The sequence below is a fragment of the Equus przewalskii genome, chromosome 15, assembly GCF_037783145.1.
Source record: "Equus przewalskii isolate Varuska chromosome 15, EquPr2, whole genome shotgun sequence".
NCBI lineage: Eukaryota > Metazoa > Chordata > Mammalia > Perissodactyla > Equidae > Equus > Equus przewalskii.
In genome coordinates this window covers 47,765,041-47,789,186 of record NC_091845.1, presented here as the reverse complement: position 1 = coordinate 47,789,186, position 24,146 = coordinate 47,765,041, and the positions used below count along the sequence as shown (strand labels likewise).

Here is a 24,146-nt window from a genome sequence, read left to right as displayed (position 1 = left end):
CTGCAAACATCCCGTTTACAAACTCTCATACACACACACATGCTTCTCTCTGGGCTTAGACCCCAGCTCTGTGGATCTCGAAGACCCTGTGAGAGGGATCCATGTCCATTTCTCTCTGCTTTGTCTTTTCCTATTTCCTATGAGAGAAGCCTGTGACCCTGCCAACCATTTCCAGAAGAAGAAGTTGGCTTCTAGCCCAGCTTTCTAAATAATATGATAATCTGTTCCAAATGTCCAACCTACCGACCTTTCCTTATTCCCACTTGACAGACTGGGAAACCTAAAGCCAAGAAAGAAGTTATACCATGAGCCCATGATCTGACTCCCAGACAGTGAACTTGCCATCTCAACCTCCGTGCAGGCTCGTGAGGGAGTTTGTTTAAGCCATAAACTCACCCTCCTGGTCACCCACAACCCCAGGATGAGTAGAACCTGTTGGGGTCAAGGACCTGCTGGTAAAACCACCTGCTCTCCTGGCTCTGCCCAGCCCAGGTCCCTCACCTCAGTTTCTTTGGGGCCAACAGGGATGTCATCCAGAGGAAATGGAGCACAAATGTCCAGGGCCAGCTCCTGCAGGAGGAGACTTACTTCCATAACATTTACTAAACTCTGCAGTGAACAGGCCCTAGGTTCACTAGGGAGGGGGAGGCAGAGGGACCTTAATGAATCCAATGGGTCCCTGCCCTCCCACAGGGAGCTCAGAGGCTAAGAAGTGGGATAATTCATTGACTAGAAGTTAGAGTGTACTAAGGGCCACAATAACAATACTAGCTGTGAGAGATTAGAAACACATCCACGGACTCTTTCACATTCTTCTTATCAAAAGGAGAAATCTAATTCCTCTCCCTTTGAATATGGGCAGCCTTTCTAACTTGCTTCTAATGAATAAAACGTGTAAGAAGCGATACTGTTTGATTTCAAAGGCAAGTTAGAAAAAGTGATACAGCTTCTGCCTGGCTTTTTCTTGGGACACTCACCCTTGAAACCCAGATGTCATACTGTGAGAAAGCCCGGGCTACACAAAAACCATGTGTAGGTGTTCTGATCAATAGCCCCAGCCAAGGTCCCAGCTGGCAGCCAGCATCAAACGCCAGATGTATGAATGAACATGGTTTCAGATGATTCCAACCCCCAGCCTTCATGCCTTTCCAGTTATGGGCTGGCTTCACTAAGTTCTGCCCACACTATAGATTCCTGAGAAAAATAAATGTACGTTAAGCCACTGAATTTTGGGGGTGGTTTGTTATGCATCAATAAATGACTGGAACTATACTAAAGTGCACTGCATATTTCTTAGAAGCCAAACAGTGTGCTAAGCACTTTACAGGATTATAATCACGTTTAATCCTCCAGATGATCCTATTAAGTAGATACTCTGGGATCTCCACCTTATGGAGAACCGAAGCTCAGAGTGATTGATTGACTCGTCTGAATCATAGCGCTTATAAGTGTCGGAAACAGGACCAGAGGCAGCAGCGTGCTGGTAAATGTTTAACAACCAGTTCTCTGGGGTGAAAAAGTCATGATTTGCAGTGTTTGTCAGCTTCCATGGTGTAAATTCTCCCACCATGGCTGATTTCAAGCTACTGGTACTACAAGTGAAACTGGGAAGAGATGTGCACGCTCAGCTCTCCAGGCAGTTTGTGCCGGCGTCAGTACGCCGCTGAGTGGAGGCTGCCAACCCGAGGACCGTGTTCTGAGGAGATGATGGAGACAGCATGTACAGTGAGGGGTGTTCAGGGGAGTCTTCCAGACTTCTTCCTTGAAATATAGGTTGAGCTGTGGAAAAGTCATTTTGCATATTCACTCATTCTGTTTCCCTAAATTATGTACCAGACACTGTTTTAGTCACTGATTAGTGGCAAAATACAGACAAGGTCTCTCCGTTCAGGGGATTTTCTTTTTAGCAGGACAGAGACAGAGAGACTCAAACGCATAGGGCATATTGAGAAGTCTGAATTATTCTGGGAGCGAGAGATGGAGAGTGAAGTGGAGCCCGGACGTAGGATGTCACAGTCAGTCCCCAAGAGCAGAGATGGGTTGGTGGCTCCCTGCCCTCTTCTGGCCCTTCCCTTTGGGGAAACTCTGGATCAGAAAAGTCTGAAGCTCGTTAGATTGGGGAAAGTTTCCCAGCGCTACCTCCACCAGCCCTCTCTCCATCCCTCTCCCTCCGTCTCTTGGTGAGAAGCTTCCTGAAGTTGGCCTGAGGCTCCTGAGAGGCTAATTCCACTGGGACCCTCAACTGGGTCCCCATCCTTAGGATCTGTGATAGAGATAAGAATCCGTGCAAAATCCTGAAATAATTCCCAAGTGGAGCCGATTCTTAACTGGAAAAAAAAAATGCTTCTAATCCAAAGGATTCTGTGCTCTGCAGAGACAAAATACATTGTCCAAGGCACAGCTTCATCAGAAAGAGAATCCTGAGGAATCGCTCTCTTCCAAGATGACAACATCCAAGCTTGAGTGATTTCATCCAAGGAAGGTGATTTATTTTTGATACACAAGATTGAAAATACTTAAAGCATGACATGTGAAATTATTAAGGAGATACTAAGATGTGAAGAATTAAGTTTTCCTGGTGTCTTGGTTGGTCAGAGTTGGGGCGGGGCATAAATAACTGAGGGGGATTACAACTTATAAGAGGACATAGCCAAATCGGATTTTTGAGGTCACTGCTCCTAAAGCCATTGGCTGAACTGACATAGGGAGGAGATCCTTCTAGCAACTCTCTTCTTCGCCTAGGCCCTTCTGGATTCCATCAGTTCTCTTCCTGAGGTCTCTGTGCTGCCCCAGCCTATCTTCCAGTTGATTAGGGAAAACTGTGGATCTGCTCTTTCTGTAAAATGGTATCTTTCTTGCCATGGGAGAGTCTTTTTTCTTTTTTTAACTATATTTTCTTCCCTTTGGTAAAATTCATACATGTACATGGTTAAAAATATTCAAATTGGCAGAAAAGGAAATTTCTATCTTCCTTCTGCTTACCCTAGGTCTCTCTAATAGAGGCACTATTCATTGGTTTGATTTTTTTTCTTTTGTCTCTTTCCAGAAACAGTCTATGTGCATTATTCACACACACACAGACACATATATCCCCTATCCTACTTGACCTCTTGGGAGCATTGATCCCAGCCCTCCCTCTGCCTCCCTCCCCTCTCCTCTCAACCTGCTCTCACCTCACTGGGCTGTGGGCATGGCTCCCTGTTCTTCTGTCTCTCTCACTGCTCCTTTGAGGATCTTTTCCTAGTTCTATTTTCTCTCTCAATCTCTCAATATTGAATGGCCCCAGGGCAGCGACCCCTGCCCCTTTTCTGTCTGTGCCCGTTCCCTACGTGGCCCTTTCTCCAGCCACAGCTTTGCATATGGTCTTCACGGCTGATCTCCCTGCTGGGCGGCTTCCATTCTTCCACTCGCTGCTCCAGACCCACTCTCCACCCTCCTTCCGGCTCTGTGCCTGGGGACTGACCTGTATGAACGACCTCAGTGGGCTCCCTCGCCCTCTGGTTTTCCCTGGGGTTTGACCACTGGCCAACAGAGACATGAGTTTGGAGGGAGGGAGGAGAGCGGGGTCAGGATATAGGTTCTCCCTGTAGGAGAGACTGGCTGCACTCCTCCACCGACATTCAATACCTCCTGTCAGTTGGCAACATTCCAACTTGTGTATCAAAAATAAATCCCCTTCCTCGGAGGAAATCACACAAGTTTGGATGTTGTCCTCTCCACTTAGCTCTCTCTGTCCCCAAGTTCCAGCAACTCCCTCCTCTCACCCCTTCAGAACTATGGATGGTTAAGGCCCCATTGCTACTGGCCTTGGGGTCCTACGCGGTCCTCAGGAGTTCTCTATACACTGCTACCTTCTTAAAGAGGCCTTTTATGAAACCTTCCTCAAATTCCTCCATCCAAGTGTGCCAGCTGTTCCCCTCTGCTACAGATCCCAGACAGCTCTCACATTTCTATCACCCCTGAACTCCCAACCTGCATAAACAGCTCAGACTGCTGATTCCTCACCACACTCCTAAAGCTGCTCCTCCCCAAGTCTTCCCTCTCCTGGGAAATGGTAACTCCACACTTGTAGTGACACAATCACTCTTTCCTCCTCTTCTCTCACAGTCCCATCTGGTCTATCAGCAAATTCTATCAGCACTACTACCAAAATATACCCAGAAGCACCTCACTGCTTCACAGTTCCTACCACCCTGGTCCAGCCACCCTTATGTCTCGCCTGGATTATTGCACCTGCCTCCTCCTGGGCTCCCTGATTCCACCCTTGTGCTCTGTCATCTGTCTCCACTCAGCAGCCAGAGTGATCTACTGAAGACTAAGTCACGTCATGAAAGAAGTCACACTTCTTTGCTCAAGACCCTCCATTGGCTTCCCATCTCACTATAAAAGCCAAAGCCCCTAAAGGGGCCTACATGGTCCCCCTCCGTCACCTTCCCAACCTGGACACACTCTATGCTACCACTCTGCCCCTTGCTCATTCTGCTTCACCACACTGGCCTCCCTGCTGCTCCTCACATGTCAAGTAAAATCCTGCCTCAGGGCCTTTGCACTTTCTATGCCCTCTACCTGACAGATATTTGAAGTTCTCTTGCCTCATTCTCTGCTCAAACGCCAACTTGTCCAAGAGGCCATCTCTGACCATTCCACCTAAAACAGCACAACCTCCAACATTTTGTGAACTCTTTGCTCCCATTTTCCTTCACAGCACATATGCACATCTGATGTTGACCCCCAACCCCTAAGCAGCCCAAATCAGGACCTTCATCTATTTTGTTCATTGCTGTATCCCCAGTGTCTTCAACATGCCTGGCACTTGGTAGGGGCTCAATATATGTGTGTTAAATGAATAAAGATCTTTAAAAAAGTCACCACCATGGGCAGCACAGACAGAAGTCTGGAGGATGACCTGGGTTGTCTTCCCCTAACACTACGTCTTGGACAGTTGGCTCAGAAACAACCGCCTCATCCTCCCCCACAAGGTATACCATGCCTGAGTCCAGAGGGAACATGTGATTCATTTAACCAGTTCCCCACGGATGAACCTTTAGGTAGGTCTCAATCTGTGGCATTTCAAACAACGCTGCTGAGATCCACCTTGCGCATTTATCCCTGTATTCACGTCTGTGGGATAAATTCCTATGTGTACAATTGGTTAGGTCAAAGGGCATGTTCATCTAAAGTTCTGATCATATTGCCAAGCTGTTCTCCAAACTGGAGGGCCAGCCAGTTCTCCCCACCTCCACCCCGCCTCCTCCAACAGGGGAGAAATCCTCCTCTTTCTCCACCTGCTCCAACATCATGCAGTATTGGACTTTTTGATCTTGGCTAACATGGATTGGTACACTGGTGTTTAACTGGCATTTCTATACTGTGGGAAAAGTGAAGCATCTTTTCCTAGGAACCCCTCCGGGGATCGGAACAGCCTGGCTGAGATCCAGCTGGAGAGAGCCTGGGACCCAGCCTAACCAGGCGGGGGCAGACAGCACCCACGGCTCCACTCACTCCCTCGTTTTCTGCACGTTCCTTCCTTCCCCACAAGCTTCTGATTCCTGGAACCAGGCTCAGTGACCTCACGCCAGTGACTTCACATCCGGGACCTTCTGGGAATTCTCAGCAGCACTTTTTCGTAAGAAACTTAACGGGGGAGGCGAGAGGAGAGAAGGAAGGGAGTGCGTCGTAAGGGGGGTGAGGGGGAGGCGGAGCTTTTGGAGAAAAAGAGAGAAAGAGCGGCAGAGCCAGCTTCCTTTTTCCGATCAGGGACGGGTGGAGCTGGCAGGGACTGTGGCCGAGCTGCCGCCAGCGAGACTCGAGTAGCCGCCCCCGCGGCCAGCAGCTGGGCACTCGCGCGCCCCTCCCCCGGGACGCGGGTGGCTTGGGGCGCGGACCCAGCCCCATCGCTCCTGGTATGGGACCACGGGACGATTCCCGAGTGCCCCCGGGCTGAGCCTCTGCCAGAATTTTCTTCGGAAGTTAACGGGGCATCTGACTTGGCAGCTTTGCCACAGATGGGGAGCACGTACCAAGATGGAGAAGGCTGGGGTTGGGGGGGGGGGCCTGATTTGCAGGTACTACCAGTATAGTAGGAGAGACACGTACAAAACCTAACGGCTACAGCCGGCTTTTCCAAGCCACAAAACTGCTTAAGGCTGAGAGGTCAAAGAAGGACGTTGTCGATGGTTTTTGCTTCCTTGAAGAAATTGCCTCTGAACTGAATCTTCAAGACCAAGTCTTCCAGAAATGGCAGGGTGGAAGATCAGGGGAGCACAGCATAGGAAAACCAGGCGTAAGTGATGATTTTTGTAGGCCCTAGGCACTTTTCCCCTGGTAGGCTCCTTCCTCCATAAAGAAATATTCAAAAATGTATTTCACAACTGTGGTGGTGTAAAGACAAATATGTTAATGTTTTGTATTGAAGCGTTTTCATCTACCTAAAAGTTCTTTTGTTTTTCTTCTGATTTTAAAGAAGTTAAAACATTTTCATGGGATCCTAAAAGTAGTGTGGCCCGGGGCTCCACGCCTGCTGTGCCCAGTGGATAAGATGGCAGTGGGCAAAGTCCAGCCATGTGACAGCCTGGATAGAACATTAAAGCACCTGGAAGGTACGATTCTCCTGGGGGAGTGGTTGGAGAGAGGCTATAAACGCGGGCAGCAGCTGCACAAGAAGGGCCTGGAATGACCTAAGGAGTGTGGATTTTGTGGTGGAGGCGGTGAGGAGTCGCTGCAGGGCTGGAGGAATGACAGTTTGGGGGTGGAAGGGGGGCGCCGAGAGCACTGGGATGGCTGTTGCTGCAATATGACATTCCTACTCTCTTGGAGCAACAGTGGGGATGGAAGGGAGGGGAAAGGGCAAAAGAGATGTGGGAATGTGCAGCAGATTGATGTGAGGGGCTGGGGCAGGGAGAAGCCTGGGCTGATTTCTCTGGCTTGTCCCTCTGCCACAGCCCCTCTTGGAAAAGGAGAAAACAAGAGGAGAAACTGTGTGTCCTTTGGGACTTTGGGAAGATCAAATGGAAGGTCCTTCACCAATCACAAAGCCGGGAGAATTTGTGCACCTTAACAGGGGTGTGGGTGGCTTCAGGGCCACTTCTTGCCCAGATCTCTGCAGTGGTTCCTTAATAGGCTTTCCAACCCCCTCTCTGCTGCCCAAGCACCTCTCCAAAGCTCCATTCCCATTGGGCCACTTTTCTGCTCCCCATGGCCCAGAGGACACAACGACAGTCCTCACCTGGGCATTTCCAGAGTTCAGAATGAGAAAAAACCGACTGCATTTTCAACACTCTTTACAGTAGAACGCTGTTCCAGAACCTCATTTGGTACACATTTCTCAATCCTCAATAACTGCCCTTTCTCTGTCGCCACCCCCGCACTCCTCTGCCAGAAAACAAACAAAAATTATACTTGATTCCCACCTTCCAATGCAAACACTGGGCTTCCTCCAGAGCAGACCAGGCCAAGATCAAGGGCTGGGGCAGGAAACAGACTTTCAGGGAGAAGAGCTGGGCTCGCATGGCCCCTTGAAAGACAAACCTTCATTTATCTACTCCAAAACATGGACTGAGCACCTACTATGTGCTTTTGCATCATTCCAGGCACTGGAGATGCAACAGTAAACAAACAAGAAGTGGTTTGCATGGAGGTGATTCCACTGGGGCAAGACTTGACTGTGGAGATGGCACTTTCCAAAGACGGCCACACGTTCTTCTAGAACTTTCCCTCTTCCTCATCAAAAGGTGGTGTCTAACATCCCTTCCATTTAGTCTAGGCAGACTTGTCACTCACAACCAGCAGAATGCAGCAGAAGTGATTTTGTGTGACTTCTGAGGCTACGTCATAAAAGGCGCTGCAGCTTCTGGCTTATTAGTTGGGACACATGCCTTTGGAGCTTTAAGATGGAGTGTAGGAAGTCCACCTACCCTAAGACTGCCATGCTGTGATGAGACCCAGGCCACATGGAGAGGCCATGCATGTGTGTTCTGGCTGACATCCCAGCTGACATCCCAGCCAACAGCCAGTGTCAGCTGCCAGACATGTGAGTGAGCGAATCTTTAGACATTTCCAGACCCTAGCTGTCAAATCACTTCCAGCCTTCAAGACTTCCCAGCTGAGGCCCCACACATCATGGTACAGAGACAGTCCATCCCCACCGTGTTCTGTCCAAATTCCTGACCCACAGAATTCATGAGCATCATAGAATGGTGGTTGTTTAAACTACTAAATTTGAGGTGGTTTACTATGCAGAAATAGTATCTAGAACACTCACAATAAGCAAGCAAATACATGAGCAAGATCATTTCATATTGTGATAAGTCCTCAGGAAATCATAAGACAGCATGATAACTCGGAGGAAGGCCTCTTTAGCTTGGGGGTGCAGGGGCATGCTGATAGGCAGGGGAGGCAGGGGAGGTAGCATCAGGAAAGGGCTTTCTGGAGAAACATTTGAACTGGAATCTGAGTGAGAAGGAGCCCAGCCACCAAATATCTGGCAGAGAGACTTCCAGGCAGAAGGTACAGCAAGTGCAAAGGCCCTGAGGCAGGAATCAGGTGGGTGCACTGTGAAGATCAGGAAGGCCAGTGTAACTAGGGGGATGTGAGTGAGGAGGAGAGTGGGGGCAACGAAGTTGGAGAGGAAGGCAGAGAGGCAAGCTTCAGCAGTCTTACAGGGTGCTGAGAAGAGTTAGATTTCAGAGTGAGTGAGCTGGGAAACCAGTGGAAGGTATCACACAGGAGTGACTTGGTAGGTAAAGCTCTTTGTTTTCCCAATCTTTTTTTTTTTTTTTTCTGCTTTATCTCCCCAAATTCCCCCCCGCCGCCGCCCCACATAGTGTATATCTTAGTTGCAGGTCCTTCTAGTTGTGGCATGTGGGACACGGCCTCAACGTGGCCTGACAAGCGGGGCCATGTCGGCGCCCAGGATCCGAACAGGTGAAACCCTGGGCCGCCAAAGCGGAGCGCGTGAACTTAACCACTCGGCCACGGCCTGCCTGGAAAAACTCTTGATAAGAGCTTTGGGTGTCAGGTGGGTGACAGACTGTAAGGACAGACAGGGCGAAGGGAGGAAGACCACTTGGGAGGCTAAGGGAGTGGTGCAGGAAAGAGGGGATGGATGGCGGCCTGAGGCAGGGTGACGGCGGAAAAGATGAGCTCTCGTGGACAAACTGGGGACACAGAGGAAGTGACAGAGACCTACGAGAAGGGAGGAGGCGCCCGGCCCGCAAGTCGGTCCCGGGCGGGGCCGTGACGTCGGCGAGGGCCGGAACCCCGCATCCTGCTGGAATCCCGGAGGGAGGCTCCGAGCAAGGGCCCACCAGGAAGGCGCGTACTGGCGGCCGGCGTCCGCCGCGCGGAGCCAGCATCTGGCTGGGCGCCTGCCCGGCGTTTCCCGGCAACGGCCGCCGCCGCCGGAAAGTTACCAACCTGGCGGCCCGGTGACGTCGTCGTCACCTTGGCAACGGCTGGTGTGGACGCTCTGGGGGCGGGGCCTGGGCGCGGTGCGCTCCGCCTTCTGCCGCCAGGCCCCGCTTCCAGCCCCCGCCCCTCCCCCGCAGGCGAGAGGCGGAGCCCCGGGCCGGGCGGCAGGTGGGGCGGCAGGTGTGCGGCGCGCCAGGCGAGGCCTCACCGGGTGGCCGCTGCTCTCCTTGGTGTGCGTTGCCTCTGGCGCGGTCCCCGCCCATCCACCAACCCCTCCCCAGTCTTCTCCCTACGCCTCTACGTCCAGCCATCGGGACTGGCTCCTCTTGTCGTTCAGGTCGCTTCCTCAGAGATGCCTTCTCGACTACCCAAGCTAACGTAACTGCCGACCCCCTTCTCATGGACTGACCTTGTTTTTATTTCCTTCACAGTATCGCTCCCCTCTAAAATTATCTTATCCCTGTTCCATGAGGTTAGGGATAAATTCTGCCATGATCATCAATATTCTTAGCACCCTGAACAGAACCTGGCTGAAGTAGGTGCTCAATAAATGTCATCCTTAGCTGGATGACTCAGTGAATTCACTCAATCATTTCGTTCATCTGTGCTTTTGTTTATTTATTTGACATTTATGGAGTGCCTTCTAGGCACTTGTGCTAAGAGATACTGAGATGAACAACACAGGGACTCCACCTGGAGGTGAGAAAAGAGATATATTAAAACTAATAATTACAATAATACTGAAAGTGAACATCTCTGAATTCTAGATGCGAGGCAGAGCTCCAGGCACTTTACACATATTAATTTAGTTAATTTTCACAAAAGTAGAGACTGTTACAATTGCACCCACTTTACGGATGTGAACACTGAGAACAGTCATGCTGTCACTCTCTGGGCCTTGTAATCAAGTGAGGTCCCACAGAGGGCAGAGGAGGGGGACATGTGGCAAAGGGTCCGGCGAGATGTGGCTATCAGGCCCAGGTGCGTAGACTTGGTATTTTAATTGCTGCCCCACACCACAGTCTTCCACAGGAGACAGGCTCTTCCAAGTCAGAGCTGTGCTGCCCTAGGGGAGCCCACCTAGATCAGCAGAGCAGGCGATGAGGGGCGGTGAGGGGTGTGGAGGGCTGAGTCCCTGGCTGGCGGTACCATAGGAGCCTACCTGTTCAACTGAAGCAAAGTGCTCCTGCCCCTTCCTACAAAGGGGTGTCCAGGAAACCCAGGAACTGAACTGATTCCCACCTCTGGGTTTCTGTATCTGCTCTTCCCTCTGCGCAGCCTGCACCTACCCTGATTTTCACAAAACTAGCTCGCTCTTATTCAGATCTCAAGCGAGGTTTCTTTTTTCCTTAGAGAGGCCTGCCTTGGTCACATTCCCTAAGGCAATCACGTGTCATTGTCACATTAAGATTCCTACCCTGGAGTGGGAGAATGGCCTAGCCAGGTACATTGCCCTTATTCCTGATCTGATTTTCCTGTTTATTCGTTGTCTCTGTCTCCTCATTCTAGAAAGTCAGTTCCCCGAGAGCAGGACCCCCTTCGACCTCACCTGTGTCCCTGCTGCCTAGAACAGGCTTGGTATGCAGCAGGCGCTCAATGCTTTTTGAAAGAAAGAGTAAAAAGGGCCCTTCCCCAAATCATTCTGGCTTTCCAGGCCAGGAACCCGTACTCCTCGCACAGAACCTGACCTGAGCAGACAAAAGTGGCCCAGCCATCTTAGCCACTGGCATTCTGGCGTGAGGCCCTCCCTCCTTCCCAGGGCCGACTGGGCTGCTCTCCCACTCTGGAGCAAGATTCTGGTCCGATTCCACCCCAGGATGTTGTCCAAGAACCTCCAGAGGGGAGGCCAGAGGCTGAGGGGCAGCGGTGTCTGTGTGTGGGTGGGCGAGGGAAGCAAGGAGAACAGGGGAGGGGCAGGCCTTCCTGGGTCCCGGCCAAGGTGGTAGAAGAAGGGGTGGCTTTTCCCAGCCTGCTGTTGCCAGGAAAACAGGCACCTGGAGGTGTGGCTGTTTTTCCCCACAGTGGGAACCCAGACTCTGGAACAGATGCACAAATAGTCAGACACAAGGAAGAGAGAATAAAACGGGTTTATTCAGACTGTGCAGAGTGTGGGGCAGTGGGGGCAGAGAGGCAGTACATTTGGCTTCTAGGGACACTGCTGCTTGCCAGCCTCGTCTGTGTGACCTTTGGGCGGCCAGGACGACCAGTGGAACAATGGAGATGGTGATGAAGGGGCTGCAGCAGGGCCCTTTCCGGAGGCCTCAGGCCAATCCCAGAGACCAACAAATCCTCTGTCTGTTGGCCCTGCCCTCTCCAGGAATTAAGGAGCAGATGGCTGAGAACACTTTAACTCATAATAAAGAAATAAAGGGTGAGGGTGGAGGGTCACTCAGGGGCTCCGTCTCAGGCGGTGTCATGCAGACTCGCATGTGGGCATGTGGGCTAGGCCTGGGTGAGGAGCACGTGTGTCTGTATATATTTCACCTGCCACAAGCAGCTGCGAGCCCCCGTCCTACTGCCACACCCGGGCCTCCTCCCAACCTTTTCTCCCCATTTTGTAGGAACCGGGCCTATTGATAGAATCGACATAGGGAAACTGCCCACAAGTCTCCGAAGATGCCTTTTCTTCTCGGTCCTTGCCTCATGTGCACAGGAAGTAGGCACTCAGTCCTGGGACCCTGGAGAGAGTTGCCCCAGTGACGGCTGGGAGGCTATGGTGGGAGGCAGAGGGGCTCATTGGGCGGCTGGCTGGGAGTGGCTGCAGGGCACATGCGCCATCTCAGCTTCTGCCAGGCCCCCGCTGAGCCCGGCTGGGCTGCGCAGGAACTGTCGCAACAAGGGGCAGGCGTGGAGCCCGAGGTGGGGGCCCGGGCCCCTGGGCGGCTCTGCCTGCTCCGTGACCGAGGTGGAGGAGGAGAGGACTGTGTTCCTGCAATGGTCCACTCCCTCGCACTGCTCGGTCATGCTTCTCATGGCTCCATAGTGGTGAGAGCCACCCGGACCAGTCTGCAGCTCCAGAAGGCTCTTCTGCTGCCCGGTGGGCAGGGGGCTGGCTGAGGCAGGGGCAGTTTCAGGCTGTCCAGAGCACTGGGTGGCCTCCTTTTTCTCGGCCTTGTCCTGGACGCCCTTCTGGTGGAGCAGGGCGTGGCCCACATCCTGGGCCAGGTGTGTGCTTTTCACTGAGACACCAGGGCTGCCCCTCAGGCTGGGAGCCTCCGGCAGCTTCCTTGTGGCTGACTCAATGGAGATGATGGTTGGGGAGGAGGGTGAATTCCGGCTGGAACGCAAGACTCGCAAGACTCGAGGGAGGTCTGAATTATCTCTCAGTGTCTCCAGCCCCCTGGTGGAAGGGGCAGTTGAGGCTGCTTGACCTCCGGCCTCTGTGTGATTTTTAACCTTGGCTTGACTCTGGACCTCAGGGTCGCACAAAACCTTGGTTTGGCTCTTGACTGCAGTTTGACCCCTGACCTCTTGGCTTGAGCAATTGGGCCTGGCTCTACTGCTGTCCGTGACACTGACCTTGTGGGCATTGTGGTCCCTTGGGTGTCCTTGGGAATGGCCCTTGGCATTAACCTCAGGCTGGAGGCTAGACATGGAGCTGAGGGCCTTGTGCACAGCCTCCTCGATGTCCAGCAGCCTGGCCAGGGTCTGTTCCTTCAGCCGGGCCACTTCCGTGCTGACCTTTGTCAGCTCCCCAAAGGCCTGCTCCACCGAGGCCTCGGGCTGGCAGGGGGCAGCAGGAGTCTGAGAGGCCTCTCTCAGCTGGGGCACAGCCTCAAAGAGCCTCTGCAGCGCCCGCACGTCCACACTGCCTGCGGCCTCCTTCTCCAGGGCTTGTACCTGGTTCAGGAGACCCTGGAGCTCTTGCTGGCTTCCCTGCAGAACCTCAGGGCTCTCAGGGGCCCCTTGCTGGGAACTGTCCATGGGCTTTTCTCCTGGGGGGCTGGGGCCCTTCTGTGGTGAGGTGGGGTCACTGCTGAGAGCTGAGACCTTGGGAGGCTCAGGGCTTTGGGTATTGCTGCCAGCAGCCTGACCCCTTGTGGGCTTGGTGGCCATGGTACTGTGGCCATGTTGGGAGCCGGGCTGGCTCTGTCCACCAGGGCATCCAGCCAGAGGTACACGGCCCTGGCCTGCAGTGGTGGGGACCTTGGCTGACGGAAGGATGGCTGCATCTCTCTCACCTTGTTTGTGTTCTCCTTGCCCCACCTCCTTGGAAGAGCCAGGAGACAGAGCCAAGGGCTTGGGTGGTCTCTGAGGAGGGCGGATCTGGCTTAGGTGTGCCGGTTTAGGGGGCAGCTGGGGCTTCTTCCTTGGGGGCATGGTGGGCTCCAGTTTTGAGGTTTTTGTCCGTGATCCCCCAGGGGTTCTCTGGCCAGCAGGGCTGTTGTGGGAGTGGAGAAGGGTGTCCTGCAGGGGCTCGGAGGCCTGCCGGATGGAGTCCTCATCATGGTGGGCGTGGGCTGGGAAGTCAGGTCCTGTCACAGCAGCTGGGAGAGGAGGAGGAGGAGGAACAGAGGCATTATGGGAGTGCAGGCTGGCACCTGCAGCCTGAGACCCAGAGGCCAGAGTGTGGTGGGCTAAAGGGGCAGCCTTCAGGGTGGTCTCTGCAGCTTGGAGGCCCCTTGGGCCGATTCCTACCATCACCTTCTCTGGAGCCTCCCAGGCCCTCTGTGTGCAGTCCCCAGGCTCCTCCCGCCCTGGCCCAAGACTCTGACTTGGGCCTTCCAGGAGTGGGCTGGGAGCCTGGGCCGAGAGGGCAATCTCCTTGCCTCTTGGCAGGGGCTCCCTCATAGAAGGCTGGACACCCCCAGGTGGGTCAAAGGTCCTCACAGGGTGAGCAGTGTAGATGCCATCCTGAATAGTCACCCACCCCTCAGGCAGCCCTCTGGGCAGTGCTTTCTGTTCCCCACTGACCTTTCTGGGGGCTGCTGGGATCCTGGGGTCACCTCCAGCCATCGGCCTAGTGTTGCCCTGGGCCTCCACAGTGGCCACGGCTGGTGCTTGCCAGAGACCATCCTGGAAGGGCGTGGAGGTGGATCCTGGGGTGGGGCCCTGCTTGTGCTTGTTCAGAACTTGCTGCTGCAGGCTTTGGGCCTCGGCTGTTGCCATCCGGAGACTCTGCCTGGAGGCCTGGAGGTCTGGGATCCTGGGCCCTGGGGCTGTAGATGTGGCTCCTGACTGTCTCAAAGCTGCCTTCCCTTTCTGCCCACTGCAAATGTCTTCCTGCTTTTCTTCCCCAGCCGGAGGGACAGCCTTTCCAATGGCCCGTGGCGGGCAAGAGGTGGCCCCCGGGCCTCTCAGATGCCCCATCCCCATGCTGGGGTCCAGTGGGGGAACATGAATGATGCTCTCAGTTAGGGGCAGCTTCTGGGCCCCCTCGCTGGTTGGCACTGGACTTGAGTCAGCTGGTGGCTCCCACCGCAGACTGTGCAGGCCGCTCAGGTCTCCTTTGTCTATGCAGCTGGCCAGCAGCTGCACACTGCTCCTCTCAGGGGCCCTGCTGGTCAGCCTGGGCTGCAGGGAGTAGGCGGTCAGTGACACCAGGCCCTGATCTGTCTCCTGCATCACCACTCCCGTCCTCGCCACTGAGGTCCCCAGGCCACAAGCCAGCAACTGCTGGAACTCAGGGTCCATGTCTTCGACATTCCCGCCGCTTCCTGGAGCTGGCAGCCTTAGAGGCTTGAGCCGGAGCTGGCCCGTTGGGTCCTCCTGCACCAGCAGCCCCTGCTGGTCCACATCCGGCCGGCGCAGCATTTGGCGGACAATCCTGGGAAGCTCGCCAGACACCAGCTCCTCCTTCCTTATGTAGGGGCCCCCCTGCCCTGGGCTTGGGAGCATGTACTTGGCAAGGCAGAGCTCCCCCGGCCCTCGGGCCTCCATGAGGATGCCTCCATGGTGCAGGATGCCAGGCGTGGCATGCAGAGTCCACAGGGTCCCCTCGGCTATAGTCTTCTGCCTCTCCAGCACCCCATTGTCTGAGATGCCCACAGGCTGCTCCTCTTGGAGGTTGTCCCCTCGGATGCTCTCAGCTGCCAGGGAGCCCATGGGGCAATTCTCAAAGAGCCAGGTGAACTTGTGCACAGAGCCCTCAGGGATGGGCTCAGGGATTACCCTGGACCCCTGGTCCTCCCTCTTGCCTGCTTCCAGGGCCTGGAAAACCTCCTTCTGACGAGACACCTGCCCTGAAGGGATCTCCACGCGGCTGCAGTATCGTACAGGCCCTTTTCCGCAGGGACGGCCTGAGGTCTGCAGAGGCTCGGTCTCAAAGACATGTCTGTCTGTCTGTCTTTCCCCATCCTGTACCTGGCTGACCTGCAGGTGCTTCTCCCTGGAGCCTTCTGGCCTGTCCAGGGCTTGGGGTGTGAACATCCAGGTGCAGGACCGTTCCTTCGCCTTGGTTGTGGGATCTGTGACCTCTGACCCCTGCTTCTCTGCCAACTCACTCATTGGGCATGTCTCAAACAACCACCGGATGGTCTGTACATCGCCTTTTAGGGGTGCGTCAGGCTCGGGACCTGCCTGACTCTTTCCTTCTTCTTCCTGTCGTTCCTGCTGCTCCCGCTGGTGGATCACCTCTAGGGGCTGGGTCTCAAAGAGCCACCGAGCAGTGCCCACATCTCCGGCCACCACCTCCTGCCTAGTGATGCCCCGCACCACATCGACAGTGCTGGGGTTTCGGCCCAGTTGGTCTAAGGGCTGTGTCTCAAACATCCACCTGTAGCCCTTGACATCACCTCCAACTACCTGCTCTCTGCTGACAGAGGTCAGGGCATGGAGGTGGCCTTTTCCATCCTGCATGGCATACACTGGGGACCCTATGTCCTGGGACTGCCCAGCAGAATCCGTTCCTTCTGCTCTGTTCACACTCCCATGGGCCAAAGGCTCACCCTGCCCAATGCTGTCCAGGGGAAGGGTCTCAAAAAGGTTCTTGAAGGTCTTCACATCCCCCTTCACCCCATCCCTCTGGGGGGCACTCTGAGAGAGGGACAGTGCTGAGGAGCCATCACTGGATGGATGCTCATACATGAGCCCCTCACCCTTCCGGGGACCCACCCGCTGCAGGTGACCCACTTGGACCTTGTCTCTGGGAGTGTCCAGAGGCTTTGTCTCAAATAGCCACAGGGTGGAGCGGACGTCTCCAGGGACCACTTCCTCTTTGGGTGGGACCTCTGTTCCAGCCTCCTCTTCTCCCTTTAGAGTGTCTAGTGCTCGGGTCTCAAACAGATGCCGCTGATGCTGAACATCTGGACCGGGAGGGATGAGGTCTGGAGATGGCTGGAAGTCCTTCTCATCCACCAAGATCTCCCGGATGGCATCCAGAGGTTGTGTCTCAAAGATCCAGCGAGCTGCACTGACATCGGGCTGGACACCCTCCTCCAGGGAGATCCCCCGGATCACCCGCACCTGGCTGGGGTCCCGGTTGATGGCATCCAGAGGTTGGGTCTCGAAGAGCCAGCGAGCGGTCCTCACTGCATTGCTTTGGATCTCCTCCCGGCATGCAGCTTTGACCTCGTGGATTGCGCCCTCTGCGTCCTGAATAGCACACAGCGGCTTGGTTTGGAACAACTTCACTGTCTTCTTCACATCGCCCTTCAGCTCCTGGATCTCTGAGCGCAGCTCCAAGGGGCTCTGCTCCTGGATGGAGGGGCAGGAACCCAGGCGGTCCAGCGGCCGTGTCTCAAAGAGCATCCTGGTACCCCGGACATCTCCACTGGCTGCAGGCTCCCTCACGGTAGCCTCCGGTGCCCCAGTCTGGCCTGTCAGTTCATCCAGTGGCTTTGTCTCAAACAGCCAGCGGGCTGCGCGAACATCCCCTCCAGATGGCCGAGGTCCGGCTGGCTCCTGGTCTATGCTGTTGGCAAAGGAGCCTTCCTCAAACTTTCTGGAGGTGGCCTGGACATTGCCACCGGGCACAGGCTCCCTGGCAGGTGGCTTTTCATGGTCCCCAATGGCGTCCAGCCGCCAATTCTCAAAGATCCAGCGCATGCACTGGACATCACCCTCAGTGGGCTCCTCAGAACCCAGGACCTCAGCCAGGTCTTCAGCCACAGCCTCGGCCAGATTCTTGCGGAGCTCAGGATGGATGTGCTTATAGAGGCGGCGGAGCTCACTTGCTTGCCGCTGCTGGTGGAACTTGGAGAAGGACTCCTTGGGGGGTGGCGGTGGCAGATCCTCCAGGGCTGGGGGTGGAGGGAGGGGCAGGTCCTCTGCAGTTGCCATGGGGATGGTTGATGTGGGAGCTGCCTGTGTCTGGGCTTTGGCCATCCTCCTGAGGAGAAGGGGCAGAGATGAGGATGGGGCTGGGGACCTTAGGTGGGATGGGGGCTAGTTGCTGGGAGAAATGTCAGGGAGCCAGGCCCAGGGCCAGAGCAGCCCTGCGGTGCCATATGCTTAGAGACCCCTTCCCTCTCCAGACCTCACCTGGGTCTCACTCTGAAACCTGTATGCCTGGTGTGTGACAAGTCTTGAACTTAGGGCATAGGGAGCCACCCATCAAGGTGGGTACCAGCTCCCCAGAATCACCTGGGTTGCTAGGGTGCAAGGGCACTGCTGGCCTTGAAGCTGTGGCCTTCAGCCCCAGAGGAGGTGCCCAAACTTCCAGCAGGCAAACTGGACATGCCTCATCCTCACCTTCCGTTGCAAATTCAGTCTTCCCTGGCAAACTCCCAGGTGAATGTCTGGGGGAATCCTGACTTACAGGGTCCCTAGGCCAGGGACAGGCAGGTCCCTAAACTTGTGACCACTTCTTATGGAGAAGAAATTCCCTTTGATAGCGCCAGAGGGCGTGCTTGCCACTTTCACTGGATGTCCTGCCCAACCTTCACCTCTTGGTTCTCAGCTCACTCTCTAACCTTTCCCTGGCCCAGGGAGGCAAGCAGGGGTCAGCAGCCCATGCCACAGCAGAAGTGGTCGAGGCTCAGGGAGGGGCGATCATTCACCAGATATCTCCTGGTTAGGCAGAGCCAGATTCTGAATCCCACGTAGGGCTTTTCTGTGCCATATGGCAAGACTCAGGTCTGAGCTGGGGGATCTCAAGGGTCTTTGAGTCCAACCACTCATAATTAAAGATGAAGAAACTGAGGCCCAGAAAGAGTCAGATCTTGGTGAATGAGTGGCAGGCAGTGCTGGCTCGGGGTTACTATACCCTATTTGGGGCTTTGCTCCCAAGAAGTGAGAGGGTAGGGGGCGTGGAGCTCTCCTACTGTCTGTGTGCCCCTCTGTTCCCCAGCAGGCCCCCCAGGAGAGTGTGAGGGTGATACTGACAGGGAGGGAAGGCACTGGGACCAAGAGCCTTTCTGCAGAGATAGCCCTGCCCCTTGCTCATGGCGACTTGTCCCTAACGTGTGCAACCGGCTGAGTCTCCTGTGGTTCTCTTCTTTCTCCCACCTCTTGGCAATCACTTCCGCCAAGGCGCTGCCTCCCCCCAGCTCGCCCCACCCCATCTCAATGGCCTCCCTCCACTCAAGCCCTTCTCTGGTCTCTGTCCTCTCTGTGTCTTATCTGTCTTGTGACAGGTGTACTAACAGTCCCCAGAGGCCAGTGGTGAAAGAATGAGAAGCACGTCCCCCCTCCCGCGGCCCCTGACCCACTGCTCTGCTCCACACTCGGTGCTAAATATAGCCAAGGTCCTGGCCTCAGCACGGCAGCCCTGGGCTCAGGAGGGAGGCTCAGGCTCAGCTGTGGGACCCTGGGCACCTTGGCCCACCTCATCTCCTCCTCTGCCTGGGCTCCCTGATCCCACCCCAGCCTCCTGAGCTCGTTTCAGACCCTGGCCTGTAGAATGACAGGTGCTGGGGCCTGGAACCCTCTCCTGGCCAAAGGGGCCTGGGAGTGGGAGGATGTGCAGAGACACGGGCAGCAGGACTTCCTCCTCACGGCTACCTCAGAAGGAGGGGAAACTGAGACCTGCTTGCCCCACTCCCCCCCTAGCAGCTCCGCCAAAGACACGAGAGCCCAGAGGAGTGTGAGCTCTAAAACCTGCAGCCCAAGTCTCCTCACGTGCTCTGGGGGGCTCCTGAGGAGGACCCCCTGCCAAATGAAATTGTGCCTGTCCCCACCTCCTTCCTGTCCTGTCACCACCAGTGTGGGCTGAGCAGATGGTACTTACAGGCCACCAGATCCACCCCAACCCCGCCCCCAGGAATCTCCAGAATCCCTGTGATGGTCACAAATTGTTAGAATCCAGGGATGTCAGACCCAAGGACCCTCAGAGGTCACTGAACCTAACCCCCTCATTGCAGGCAGGGAAACTGAGGCCCAAAGAGGGGCAAGGAGCTGTCCTAGGAGGCTTGCAGGGCAGCGGCAAGGCCTGAAGGAGATTTCCCGACCCCTAGTGCACCCCCACCCCTGCCTGGCCTGGGACGCCTGGGGCCTAAGTTTCTAGAGGGCAGGGACAGGGGTGGGGTGAGGGCAGAATTCAGAGCTGGGACCAGACTAAGAATGGGGGCCTGAGTCCCAGAGCGTGGCCTCCTAGGGGTGGGCCAGCCTCTCAGGGTGACCCTACCCTTGCCTCCAGGTCTGCTCCTCGTTAGCCCAGCCCCCCCCCCCCCCCCACACACACATGTCTCCACATCCCAGCGGACTCAGATCCGGTCTCCCCACCTTGAGCCCCACAGATCTGCCCCAAGGGCTTTCCTACTGGGCGAGACGATGGCCTGGGGCACAGTCTGTATCCCACTTCAGGTCCTAGGCCATGATATGTGGGGAGCTGGAGAGACACCCTGGGGTCAGACATGCCAAGACTTTCGCCCACAACAGCTGGGGGTGGAGCTTGTCCTAGCAATGTGGCCTACTAACCACCCACCAGTCCCCACGTCCTCCCCTACTCTTCTGTCCCTCTTTCCTCCAGACACTGGGCCTACCTGGGGCTTCCCTGTGAGGAAGCCATGAAGCCTGAGGAGCTCCATACTTGTATTTTAAAAACCCCAACTCCAGGCCACCTCCTCTGAAAGCCTTTCTGGATTATGCCAAACTGGTAAGAACCTGTTACTGCTGCAGGCCTCAGGCCTGTGGCAGCGGCTCTGAGAGCTGCTGTGGCGCTCAGGCCGACTCTCCCTCAACTTCCTCATGGAATCTTTATATCAGAGGCCCCTCCACTCATCTTTCCCCAGATGCAAGGCCCCTCGACCTCATGCTCCATGCATAGCCACCCTAATACATGCCTTCACCCTGTAAGCCATCCCAGAGGGTCCACAGGGGAGCCCAGTCTGGAGAGCCAGCTCCACCACAGAGAGACAAAGGGGCAAGTTACTCACCTGAGGGGCCTGCTTGGCCGATAGGGTGCTTGGGGTCTGTGGCAGGTGTTTCCTAAGGGTCTGTTGTTTCTCCCGAGCTTCTTGTTCGGGCTTGGTCTTACTGTGCTGGCTCCGTTAGATGCTTCTTGCTGCCCTGGCTCTGGGTCTCTGTCCCCTGCCAGCCCCAGCAGCTGCCTTTATCTTGCTGGCCAGGGGGTGGGCCAAGGTGGGGGCGGAGAGGAGAGGCTAAGTTCAGAGTATGAAGTGGTTCAGTTATTTTTAGGGCTTGTGGAAGTCCGTCTTCCATGCTGAGGAGTCAGTTACGCGTCCTTTCTGCTGGGGAGAGGAAGAGGACGGAGTCGGGAGAGCTTCATTCATCCAAGTGTGATCTGAGGATTGGGGTCATGACTCAGCTGTGGTGTGGGGGCAGGTGTCCTAGACTATTTTGAGGGGGTGAATAAGAAGGGGCATCTGACACCTGGACAGCCCTCCCCTAATCCTGTGAGCCCCCACCTCCCTACTCTGGACTGGCCTTTGACTAGGCCTGACGTGTGTGTGTGTGTGTGTGTGTGTGCATGTCTGTGTGTTTGTGTATGGTATGTGTGTGTCCACCATGCCGGGAGACCAGAGGCCCCCTGAGGACAGGTGCGGGCCCCTCCTCCTGTGTTTCCAGCCTGGACGCCTCTGAGCATAAGGCCTAGCTCTTCTCCCCTATCCCCTCTGCTCTGAACAGCCCCCTTTCTCATCCGTTCCTCCTCATGCCCCACAGCACAGGTCTGCACAGCTCTGAGTGCAGCTGGATTGGGGGAAAGACATCTGAATTCCCAGGCCTCACCCCTTTACTAGGTCGCTGATTTATCAAAGAATTTCACAGAATGGTTCTGTGGTTTTCATAGCAGACGATCTGGGTCCTTGTTTACTTTTGGGCTCTCCCCTCTGACTCAGGGCCCAGACTTTCTGGGAATGGAGGGGAGGGGAGGGGAGGGGCAGCGAGTGGGGAGCTGACTGCGGGGTTATTTCTGACCCTGGCGTCATCAGCTTCCCAGTCATAGACGGGGGTGGGAGGGGGATGTCATGCCTGCCCCTCCTTCACTGCCCAGAGCTGGAGGGGCTTAGCAGGCTCAAGAGATCTCGGCATGTAGGCGGGGAAGGGGCCAGTGTGATGGGGGGGTATCAGGGGATCAGTCAGAGCACAGGTAGAGGAGACATTTTGTCCAGGTTCCATGTCTAAGGCCGTGCAGGTGCTTCTGTTACCTGGCAGAACAGGGTCTTCCTTCTGACAGCCGAATGCCCCAGGGAGTCATACCAGCCACTGCTCACTTTTTCCATGGAGTCAATGTCGGGTCACTCAGTGCCCGCTGGGGGCGGGGAGGGAGTGTCAGGAAGCCCCTCTCCCTGGTCTCCTCCCTTTTCCTGCTTCCCTTGCCCTTTTCTCCCCTTCTGCCTGCTCCCCTGCCTTCTGGCTCTCCCCGGGAAGGGCAGGGGGACACGATGTACCAGTCCTCTCAGGCCAGGGAAGGAGATGCCTCGGGTGTCCCTGGGTCTCCTGGGAGGAACCTTCTTCCTGGGGATACCATGAGTGACTCCCTGCTAAGGTGGTTTCCAGAAGTGAATGAATGAACGTTCAAGAAGGTTTTATGAGCATGCTCAGCACACGGCCTAAGCTATGGCAGTGCCTGCTATTACTACATACAGAAGAAGAGAAATTCACCCAGTGCAACTCACTTTTGTGTTCACCTCAGGTGTGATAACTCAGGGTGGAAGTTTCTCAGGCCTCAATACTAAGAAAGAGGCTTTTCCTGACCACCTGTTGTGTTTGTATTTAATGCCGCTGTGCTGTCCAATATTGTCACCATTAACCACACATGTGACTATTTAATTTAAATAGATTAAAATGAAATAAAGTTGAAAATCCAGTTCCTCTGTCACACTAGCCACATTTTAAGTGCTCCATAGAGACGTGTACCTAGTAACTCTCATATTGGACAGCGTAGACCATCTCCATCATTATGGAAAGTTCTGTTGGATGGTACTATCCTAGACACTGAAAATCTCATAACAGATGGTGTTTCCCTCTTTGCCTTGGCTGTTAGGAAGCTCTGAGTTAAACTTTTAGTCTTCTGGTGAGTAGACTTGGTGCCCTGCATCCTGTGTAAGGATGATCAACTGTCCCTGTTGCTCATCTCTGAGGGGTTTCCCAGAACAAGGGACTTTCACTTTGAAAACTGGGAAAGTTCTAAGAAAACCAGAATGAGTTGGTCACTCTCTGTGTAATGATCTAACAGTACCACATCATCAAGGTGTCAATTACAAGGCGTTAAGGCAGTAAACCAGGCATTGGTTATCAGAGTACCTTTGGTGGAGAAACTGTGCATCTATTCTTTTAAGCCCCCTTAAATTATTTTGGGAATGAGGCTAGGAATAAATAAACACACTGAGGTTGAATGGCTGCGCTTATTAATTGATCTTTGCCAAAAGCCAGGGGGCCTTGGGGGAGGGGGCGAAGAGCGAAGGGTGCTGCTCTCCAGGGATCACAGTCCCTCTTTCTGGAGCCTCCTGCTTCCCAGTCGTGAGGATGCTTTCCCCTGCCAGCCCCTCCTGCCGAGGGGGCCTCTGCCAAAGTCGGGGATCGGGCAGAAGTTCATGCTGAAGTCTCGCTGCAGAACTGGCGCTCTAGGCGGAGCTTGGAGTAGCTGGCAGCAGACGCACCTGGAGTTTCAGGACAGGCAGGACTGGGGAATGATGAAGCGCCACACCGCCTGAGTTTGAATCTTACCTGTGAGACCTACTAGCTGTGTGACCTTGGCAACTTACTCACCCCCTCTGTTCCTCAGTTTCCTCATCTATAAAATGGGGCTAATAATTGTGCATATCACCAAGGGCTGCTGTGAGGAATATACATTTATTACTAACCCTCAACCCCCCACACCTAAAGCATTTAGAACTGTGCCCGGCATGCCATAAGCTCAATAAATGAATAAGCTCAGTAAGTTTTTCCCTGGATCCTGGCCCCCCACGCCCCCAGCTTCTCCGGTTCTCAGATCCCAGTGTGTCCTCTTGGTCAGAAGATGAGTGCCCTTCCAGGCACTGGCTGGCAGTCCTGGCTTCCCTCCAGCAGGGAAGCAGACACGGGTGCCAAGGGAGAGCTCCGGGCAGGCCAGGCGGCGTCTGTTCCAGGCCTGCTCAGCCCCTGATAAAATCACCTGGACCCGAAGAAAGGCTTTTCAGCTCTGGGGTCAGCTCAAGGGGTGGGCAGATTTGAGGGGCGAGTCTCCCCCACTCCTGTTACGAGAATGTCGTGGCTACTGCAGGAGAGGCAGCAGAGCGTGGTGTTCGAGAATATGGGATCTGGTGTCAGACTGCCTGGGATCAAATAGCCAGCCTGTCTCTTCCTATTTATATGACCTCTGAGTGTCTTCCAGCTCTCTGTACCCTGGTGTCTTGGTCTGGGATCTGCCAACAGCAGAATCTCCGATGTACGATTGGGTGCAAGTCATTTAACTG

At 54.9% G+C, this 24,146-nt stretch overlaps 1 protein-coding gene and 1 long non-coding RNA gene across 4 annotated transcripts in view; one reads left to right on the top strand and one right to left on the bottom strand.

The window, feature by feature from the left end:
- Positions 1–5,488: 5,488 nt before the first annotated feature.
- LOC103557667 (uncharacterized) overlaps positions 5,489–24,146 on the top strand; it is an 88,303-nt gene continuing 69,645 nt past the window's right edge. The window contains exons 1-4 of one of the 2 annotated variants that reach the window (XR_546540.2): positions 5,489–5,626; positions 6,195–6,283; positions 6,464–6,599; positions 7,590–9,992. This is a non-coding gene — a long non-coding RNA (uncharacterized lncRNA). Of the gene's footprint in view, positions 5,627–6,076; positions 6,284–6,463; positions 6,600–7,589; positions 9,993–24,146 lie in introns of those variants that run through there. The other variant, XR_011527501.1, reaches the window with a different exon arrangement.
- XIRP1 (xin actin binding repeat containing 1) lies at positions 11,477–21,026 on the bottom strand. 2 transcript variants are annotated; one of them, XM_070577204.1, is made up of 3 exons: positions 20,664–21,026; positions 14,323–17,677; positions 11,477–13,895 (listed from the first exon to the last, which is right to left on the bottom strand). In XM_070577204.1, exons 2-3 carry the CDS (start codon positions 17,671–17,673, stop codon positions 13,887–13,889), a joined length of 3,360 nt encoding a protein of 1,119 aa, XP_070433305.1. In that variant the 5' UTR covers positions 17,674–17,677; positions 20,664–21,026; the 3' UTR covers positions 11,477–13,886. The 2 variants fall into 2 exon arrangements, with proteins under 2 accessions (XP_070433305.1, XP_070433304.1); XM_070577203.1 differs by having other exon boundaries at positions 11,477–17,677; positions 20,664–20,812.

Bases quoted from the DNA above. Each gene is read 5' to 3' on its own strand.
- XIRP1 (XM_070577203.1), bottom strand. From the start codon at position 17,673: ATGGCCAAAGCCCAGACACAGGCAGCTCCCACATCAACCATCCCCATG.